At 45.5% G+C, this 8,985-nt stretch overlaps 3 protein-coding genes across 6 annotated transcripts; 2 read left to right on the top strand and 1 right to left on the bottom strand.

Moving 5' to 3' along the window:
* Positions 1-33: 33 nt before the first annotated feature.
* LOC6566600 (FHIP family protein GH13096) lies at positions 34-5,774 on the top strand. Of its 4 annotated transcripts, none has more exons than XM_032739217.1 (7): positions 34-378; positions 638-1,507; positions 1,584-1,980; positions 2,417-3,446; positions 3,507-4,079; positions 4,474-4,512; positions 4,806-5,774. In XM_032739217.1, exons 2-7 carry the CDS (start codon positions 792-794, stop codon positions 5,225-5,227), a joined length of 3,177 nt encoding a protein of 1,058 aa, XP_032595108.1. In that variant the 5' UTR covers positions 34-378; positions 638-791; the 3' UTR covers positions 5,228-5,774. The 4 variants fall into 4 exon arrangements, with proteins under 4 accessions (XP_032595108.1, XP_001993388.1, XP_032595110.1 ...); XM_001993352.2 differs by having other exon boundaries at positions 96-378; positions 2,393-3,446; XM_032739219.1 differs by lacking the exon at positions 4,474-4,512 and having other exon boundaries at positions 96-378.
* A 121-nt stretch (positions 5,775-5,895) lies between these two features.
* LOC6566599 (cysteine desulfurase, mitochondrial) lies at positions 5,896-7,549 on the top strand. The gene is made up of 2 exons (XM_001993351.2): positions 5,896-6,131; positions 6,197-7,549. Exons 1-2 carry the CDS (start codon positions 6,017-6,019, stop codon positions 7,453-7,455), a joined length of 1,374 nt encoding a protein of 457 aa, XP_001993387.1. The 5' UTR covers positions 5,896-6,016; the 3' UTR covers positions 7,456-7,549.
* Positions 7,550-7,947: 398 nt separating this feature from the next.
* LOC6566942 (very-long-chain (3R)-3-hydroxyacyl-CoA dehydratase hpo-8) lies at positions 7,948-8,985 on the bottom strand. Its single transcript, XM_001993350.2, has one exon. It carries the CDS (start codon positions 8,852-8,854, stop codon positions 8,132-8,134), a length of 723 nt encoding a protein of 240 aa, XP_001993386.1. The 5' UTR covers positions 8,855-8,985; the 3' UTR covers positions 7,948-8,131.

Raw genomic sequence — 8,985 nt, 5'->3', positions numbered from 1 at the left:
CAACTTATCGTCCGACTACCACCAATTCATTCATTACTTTCTATTTGTTGTAAATATTTATAAGAATGCATTAAGCAAGCAAAAAGCCAATTTAAAATAGTCCAAAATGAGGCATTAAAGTGAAAACCAGGTTTTGTGTATGTTGTTCAACCTGAACAATTCAACAATTGCATATTTTTCACCTTCCAAATACACGCACAAGGACGGGCCACTGGCTGTCGTCGACGTCGTCTTTTTCGCTCTAATTTCCCAGTGCCAAAAAAAGATAATTACAAACTGCTGCAGCGCGCTTAACACAACACCTGCTGCAAGAACCATTTAGCAATAGATAGAAAGGCCAAGACGATGACGAAGACGAAGACTATGAAAATTCAGCAGGTGAGCAGCAAAATCAGTGAGCAAACAACACCAACAACAATTTGCGCTTCAGTGAATAGCAAACGCCACTTGCTAGTTAGCTGCTCATCTACCCAAATATACACATATATATATTTGTGTGTGTGTGTGCCAAAGCTTGATGATTTTGTTATTGTTGTTGTTGTTTTTGCATATGCAATGTTTGAAGCTTATCTGTTTTTGGCGCTTTTGTCAGTTTCAGCTACATGTATATATAATTTTTGTACATTTGTGTTTGTAGATGTAACGGAAACTGGGAATACGAGAATAGTCAAAAATACTCACACACAAAGCTGGAACAAATCACTAAACACAAAAGATAAGCACACAAAGTACATGCCAAACTTTTCCACTTATCGGAACTTCGTCGCCAAAGTGCACAGAACAAGCAAACAATGAGCTGGCTTCGTACGAGTCCATTGCGTCAGAGTCTCACACGCAACAGTGGTGGTAACGGCTCCGGGGGCAGTGGCAACTCTGGCAATGCTTCGGCAACGGTGCGTCAACGCCCCATAGACGCTGCCACAGACTGTGATCCGCGCGCTTGCTACGATAGCTTCTGCAAGCACTGGCAGCAGGCACATGAAATTATTCAGCATGCGGGTCCGCCCACGCACGACGATGTTCTGGGCGTCGTCTCACATCTGGATTATATGGTGACGCTGCTGCTTGTGGAGCTGCATCATTGCAACAAGGTGTCGCTGCCAACGGCAGATGCTGCACCGCCGACAGCGCCCTGCCTGGAGTATCTGCTCAGCGAGAATCTGCTGGACAAGCTATACGAATGGGCAAGCACAACGGGTCGCTATGCGAATGCAGTGCGTCTGGAGCAGCTAAAACTTTATGAGCTGCTCGTGAGTCACTCACGGCATCAGCTGCTGTGTCACGAGCCATTTTTGCGTCCGCTGCTCAAAATTCTCGCCTCCAGTCAGGGCGAGATATTTCCGCCCGATCTAGAGAAACGTCTTGTAATCCTGCTGAATCAGCTGTGCGTGGTGCTCATGCAGAATGTCCATCTACTCGATTTGTTCTTCTTCTCGGCCCAGACACAGGTGCAGGAGCAAATTCAAAATGGCAGCTTGGCCGCACCCAAAAGTGGCACAACAACCAAGTAAGTTTGAAAATTATAATTTTAATTTGCCTAATACATTCATTAATCATGTGTTTGTTTTTTCGGCTGTCTCCAGTTTCATTATCTTCTCGCTGCTAATACCATATGTGCATCGAGAGGGCAGTCTGGGTCATCAGGCACGCGATGCTTTGCTGCTGTGCATGGCTCTATCGCAGAAGAACTCCAACATTGGCCACTACATTGCACAATACTCGTCCATTTGCCCGCTGCTGGTCACTGGCCTCGGCGGTCTCTACTCGCGTCTGCCCAACAGCATCGAGGTCAGTGCTATTGACTGGCATCGCATAACGCCCGACGATGTCGCCGAGATTCCGGAGCTAACGTTGTTCATGAACGCCCTGGAGTTCTGCAATGCGGTTGTTCAGGTGGCGCATGAGATGATTAAGCAGCAGCTACTTGATTTTATGTACCAGGGTTTTATTGTGCCGGTGCTCGGCCCGGCTATACTCCAGGTGAGTCTCCGCCTGCTCTTTTCTGTTCTCACGTAAAAACTTGTCTTCGATGCATTTCTTGTGGTGTTGGTTGCAAAATTGTCACTTGTCCCTGGTGCTCTTGTGTCAGTGTGTGTGTATGTTTGCTTTTTACTTATCTCTATTACTACGCTCATACGCAATTCGCTGCTTTTAGTTAATCGAATCAATCAAAAAAAGTGCTCTATTACAAAGTTATCAGGGTATTTAGGGTAACCACTTTTTATTTTGATTAAAAATACTGAGGAAATTCATTATTTATCGGCGATATCTTTTACGGCATGAGCGTAGTATATAGTGTGTGTGCTATCCTTTCTGTTTTTGGGCCGACCCCAAGCTAACCAAACACCTCGCCTCGAAATGTCGAAACAACTTTTTGCGCTCCAATTCGCAGACACTGAAGGGCAAACATTTTCAGACGAACATCGACTCACAAATCTCGGCCATGTCGTACCTTGATCTGATACTTCGCTCCATCACTGAGCCTGGCCTGATGCGTGCCTTTGTCAAATTTCTACTCGACACGGAGAAGTTTGATGGCGAACGCATTCTGGATGCGCTCGTGGAGCGACTGCATTCGCCGGATGCTAATCTGTGTATGGTGACAATGGCTCTGTTTGATACTCTGCTCGGCTTGCACTGCGAGGATCTGATGCTGGAGCTGTTACTCAAGTATATGCTGCCGGGCAAGCATGTGCCCATCTCGCATCGCCACAAAATCAACAAGATCGATCCGTATCTGAACACGACCGAGTTTTTCTTGGAGCTCACTCCGGACGTAATGAAGCGAGCTCGTGATCTGGCGCGCCCCAAAAGCGTACACGAACTGGTTGATCCAGGAGCAGCGTTATCGTCCACAATGCTACCCAGCCTGCCTTCACCGGTGATGAGCAAAACCATTGGCGCCAACTGGAACTACTACGGTCACTACACAGGCGACAGTTTGTATGCCAACATCCAGGCGTATCTGTTTGAGGCGCATTCACGCATCGCTCAGTGCCAACGCGACTGCGGCAAGTGGGCGAACAACTATCGCTATCAGAAGTGGCCACGACAGGGCCAGGTACGAGCTACATCCCATGCCCTGGAGCTGGCCAGGCAGTTCTTTAGCGAATTTGGCACAGCAACGCCAGTCGCAGTTGCGGCAGTTGCTAGCAGCGAACTAGGCGAGAAACAGTTGGACAGCCTGCAGTCTATTGGTGAGTCCAGCGGCTATGAGTCGTTCAAATGGCGACCAGATGATGCCGATGCCAACGATGCGACCACAACAACAGCAACTAGCGATCCAGATGTGGAGCACAACAACAGCAGTAATCACAACAACAGCAGCATCAACAGTAGTGGACGGCGCGATTTGTGGCGCGTCTCGCACAGCGCACGCAATGAGATCTTGCTCACCGATTTGGACTTCTCGGAGGATTTGTTTGCGCAGGGCACCGTAAACTTGGGTGAGTTGGAGTCGGCATATAATGTGGAATCGAATTGCTATATTGATTTGATTTATTTAGGTCCCTTTCTGAATGCCATTTGGGGCAAACTGCAAACCTTTACGAGCAACTCGCTGTATGTTAATCTGCATTTAACTGGGCTGATTACACGACTTGCCTGGTATCCACTGCCGCTCATCCATTCGCTGCTGCTGCGTTCCGACATTGCGATCACGTCGGACACGCCCTCGTTCCATCAAGTGCTGCGCATGCTGAAGCAGCAAATCGATGCAGAGCTGCCGGTGGCGGAGAACTCACTGGAGATCATCGATGTGGCGCGTTCATCGCTGATTGATCGCGAATTTCGTTTGATCAATGCGCGCAAGGTTAGCGACAATTCACCGCTGCATCAGCAGCATCACCAGCAACAGCAGCTCCAACATACAACCAATTCCACACATCAGCAGCAACAGGCGCAGCAGCGTTCCACATATGCAACGCTGTCGGCGGCGACACCAATGCATGCCACACCCACCAGCGCCTATGATCCCTTTCGACGCAGTGACAATAAGCGACGCAGCATTAGCGCGTCCATATCGAACATATTCGGGCGGAAGTCCACATCATCCACAGCGGCCGCAAATCCAAATCCGGGTAGGTGATGCTTTGCCAGCGTTCACATCTAACAAAATTGCACATTTTCTTTTTTACAACCAAGAAAACAAATTCACAAAAAAACAACAACGCTGCAGGGAATGTTGGAACAAAGTCGGTTTTGGGATTTTAACCATAAAACTCATACACACAAACACACACAAGACTACACACATTTTTAAATACTTTATAATAGACAAGATTCCACTGACAGAATTGAGAATTTTTCTGGTCAGTGGAATTGAGCTATTGAACTACACATCCATCACAACACATTACATGTGTAGATTTTGTACAATGTCTGCAGATGTTGCTTATAATGAATTGTCTCTCTTTTTTTTATTGTTTATTTGTTTTTATCAAATCGAACAATTTTCTACTACGAAAATCTTAGCTTCATCTGGCTTATCACAAATTTACGCATTCTTCACCGGTAAATATTTCACGCTTAAGTAAAAGTTCCTTAAATATATAGAATATACCAAATAATACAACTCAACTAAATATCTATATAAATACATATATAGTTGTTTGCTAATTAATCTGTAATCTGTTGAGTAGATTGCCGCCTCCTGTAGCTTTGTACATATATTGCTCTTAACTGTGTCTACGTACCTAATAACTATTTGCTTACCAATTTTACGTTATTGTTGTAGTTGTTTCCGTTTAACCCAGAAAATTCATTTTTCATATGAGGCACAACTAATATATTTTGGAATTTTACAGGTGCCGCTTCCACGCTGGTGGGTGGCATCAACGGGGAGGTGAATTCACGTGGCGTCGCACAAGAGAACCCGAGGGGAAACACCTGTGAGACGAGTTTGAGCACCACGCCACGATTAGACGCACAAGCAACATCAGCGAGCAGCACTAACAGCTCCATTGGTGGCTCCACACAAACATTATCCGCAACCCACTCATCGAGCACGCTGCATGGCGTGGAGAGTGGTCCACAGACGGCCAGCTTTAACTCGGAACCAGTATCCATGGACTCGGTAGCCTCGATGGGCATCATAGCGAATACCAGCGGAACGGAGCGCTCACGTGATTTGGCCTTGTGTGCCGTCCTGCTGGATGAATGGCTTAAGGAACTGGCGGCAATTGCACTGGAACAGAGCGTTGTCCTGGTCACGGAGCAATTGCTCTGACAACGGACGGACAGTTATGAGATATGCAATGGTTATTGGATTTGTTGACGATTATTTATTTAACCAGTTCAATTATTTTTAACTGATACCTATTATTTCCTGTTAAATTATCAACATTGTGTTAGTGTATATGTATTTTAACCAACTTGTTCGAACAAATTCGCACTTGAACAGATTTTCCCTAAAAACGAAACAACAAGAAACAAAAGAAACACTCGTTAATCTATTTAGTCCCTAAGTTTAAAATTGTAAACAAACATCGTTGCTAGCTGACAAACAGAAAAATTTTAAGTGTTCAAATGTAAAAAATTATTCTAATTACAAGCAATAGGCATATTATGTAATATATATATACACTTATATATACTTATACACCTTTATATAAAACAAAAGATAAAGCATGAGAAAATTTTACACCACGGCATATAGCATATCTATTTTTGCAATATATATTTTATGCTTTTATGTATATACAACATGAAATTATAGAAAGTGTTTAAATAACGTAAAAGTATTAAATTGGTCCAATTAAACCTGCACACTCAAACTTAAAAGTTTTTTCAATTATTAAAAGTATGTCTGGTTTTTATAGTTTTTAAACCAAACGATTTGGCGCCGAACAAAAATATACAGTCTGGCAGCACTGTTTTGCCTGCATAACACCGATTATAGCGACAACAGTGTTGTAAAAAACACACACATTGACCGCTTCTGATTAGATTGTGAAATAATAAAAGTAATAAATAAATTAGAGTGAAAGCAAAACACAAACGCACGTGAAGTACAAATATGCATAAAATGCTGGGCCGCTTGCAGGCTCATATGCTACGGCCAAGTGCCAGACCACTGGCAGTAGTTGTGCGACTGCGATCGACCGATGTGAAACCAGCGGCTACATCAAAAGGTATCAGATAAAGTTACATGTATATATTCATTACATGTCTATTGATTAATTCTTGCCAATGCTAGAATTTCGCGAGCGCCAGGTGCGATTCAACATAAAGAATGAACAGACAGAGGGACGACCTTTGTATTTAGATGCACAGGCCACCACACCGATGGATCCGCGCGTGTTGGACGCAATGTTGCCCTATCTGACCAACTACTACGGCAATCCGCATTCACGCACCCACGCCTACGGCTGGGAGACGGAACATGCCGTGGAGAAGGCACGCGAACAAATCGCGAAACTAATTGGCGCCGATCCCAAGGAGATCATTTTCACATCCGGCGCCACAGAGTCGAATAATATTGCTGTCAAGGGTGTGGCACGATTTTATGGCACCAACAAGAAGCATGTGATTACCACACAGACGGAGCACAAGTGTGTGCTGGACTCGTGCCGTGCGTTGGAGAACGAAGGCTATAGGGTTACCTACTTGCCCGTCAAGGCCAATGGCATCATTGACATGCAGCAGCTCGACGAGGCAATGACACCAGACACCTCACTCGTTTCCATCATGACGGTGAACAATGAGATTGGCGTGCATCAACCCATCTCGGAGATTGGGAAATTGTGCCGATCGCGCAAGGTGTTCTTCCACACGGATGCGGCGCAGGCCGTGGGTAAAATCCCCTTGGATGTAAACGCCATGAATATTGATCTGATGTCCATATCGGGACATAAGATCTATGGCCCAAAGGGCGTGGGCGCTTTATATGTACGTCGCCGACCCCGTGTGCGTCTGGAGCCCATCCAGAGTGGAGGTGGCCAGGAGCGAGGCCTTCGCAGCGGCACAGTGCCCGCCCCTTTGGCTGTGGGTCTGGGCGCAGCAGCTGAGCTGTCAATGCAAGAGATGGACTACGATAAGAAGTGGGTAGATTTCCTATCCAGGCGCCTGATGGACAAAATAACAAGCGCTTTATCGCATGTGATACGCAATGGGGATCCGGTGAGCACATATAATGGTTGCCTGAATCTATCCTTTGCCTACGTGGAAGGCGAATCCCTGCTGATGGCCCTCAAGGATGTCGCACTCAGCAGTGGATCTGCCTGCACATCAGCCTCACTGGAGCCATCGTACGTGCTGCGTGCCATTGGCACCGATGAGGATTTGGCTCACAGCTCCATTCGCTTCGGCATTGGACGTTTCACCACCATCGAGGAGGTCGACTATACGGCCGACAAGTGCATCAAGCATGTGGAGAGACTCCGTGAAATGTCGCCACTGTGGGAAATGGTGCAGGAGGGCATTGACCTGAAGACCATACAATGGTCACAGCACTAAATACACTCTCCAATTATTATTGCAAATGAAACACATAAAATAATTATAAAACTTGTAAAAAAAAATAAAACACTTGAGCTCTGAGAAAAACTATCGTTCGGCTTTCAATGATTTAAGGGATTGTGGAAAAAAGGGTAGGTATGGAAAAATCATATAACCGGATGGCGGTCGGTATCCTCATCGTAGTTCCGCCAAATCGGAATATACAACCGAAATCGCGAAGATGTTTTAACAACGCGTATAAGAGGATTACTATATATATATCAAAATATGGTCAAATTTTAGGGCATCCTTCCGAGCCACGTGTCAAATGAATCTTACTACTTAGGATCATAAACTTTCTACGAGTCGTTAGCACCATTAATTATTCCTTGAAATTGTATACATTATAAGGGGGATTTACATTCGCAAAGTGAAGAAAGTTGAAAGTTGTCATTACAATGAAAAACGAGTAAAGCCACTAAGCAGACAATAATAATAACATCGATAGAATCAATTGTGGAATTATTTGATTTTATTTTGTACACAGAAACCACTTAAATATTAGCTTAGCTTGGTGTCAAGTAGGGTTACTCAAATGCAAATTCACTTAGAGCTACAAGGTGCGAAATGCAAAGCGAATGAAATTTACATTGTTTTGCTTTGTTCGCTGGCTTTGCCCGATTGGGTTCAAAGTTCAGTTGGCTTTCTTTTTGGCGTCGCCACCCAAGATCTTGCGACGTAGCGTGAACATGTGCATGTAGAGTTGTGGAAAGATGGGAATGTATGCCAGCATGATAATCCAGAGCAGTGTGAAGTAGGAGAAAGTGGCATTCCATTTGTTTGGCATCTCGATGCTCCAGACGCTGTGCTCCTTGGCATAGCGCTGTGCCCACCAGAAGCACAGCAGCTCACCGGTGACGCCAATCGGATAGAGCGCAATGAATGTGGTGTAGCGCAGAAAGACGACAAATTTGGGCACCACCTTAATAATGTTCAGAGCATAGAAACCATAGCGAATGATCTCGGTGATGGCCCAGGCGAACAAAGCAATGGGCAGACCGGGTGACACTTTGCCCGTGGGTGTGGCCATGACAACGCCAACGACAACCATCATTCGGCTGAACACTTGGAAGGTTGTGACCACCGGATTCGATTTGACCAGTCCAAATACCGCATTCAGGATCTCCACAAAGGCGGCATTCTGGAAGATAATGACAGCGACTCGTGTATAATCCCACAGCGTGATCTGGGCACGGAACTGGGGCCCCTGCAGCACATAGTAGTTGACCAGCTGATACAGAATGTAGCTCCAGCCGCCCACTTGCACTGCATTGTAAGCAAACAGGTAAATTTTACTCAACGCCGACGGCTCCTTCGAGGGCGCTTTGTTTGGCTTGGCTGCTGTCTTTGCGGACATTTTGAACGGACTGTGAACTTTCACCTTGTCGCTAGCCTATTACATATGCTTTTCATTAAGTAATCGCGCTATAAAACAATCGAGCGACAGTATCACCACTTTCACCTTTCGACTCGCTGAATATTTGCGAT

This window comes from Drosophila grimshawi, unplaced genomic scaffold (assembly GCF_018153295.1).
Source record: "Drosophila grimshawi isolate 15287-2541.00 unplaced genomic scaffold, ASM1815329v1 contig_1377, whole genome shotgun sequence".
Taxonomy (NCBI): domain Eukaryota; kingdom Metazoa; phylum Arthropoda; class Insecta; order Diptera; family Drosophilidae; genus Drosophila; species Drosophila grimshawi.
This window is presented reverse-complemented; position numbering and strand designations above follow the sequence as displayed.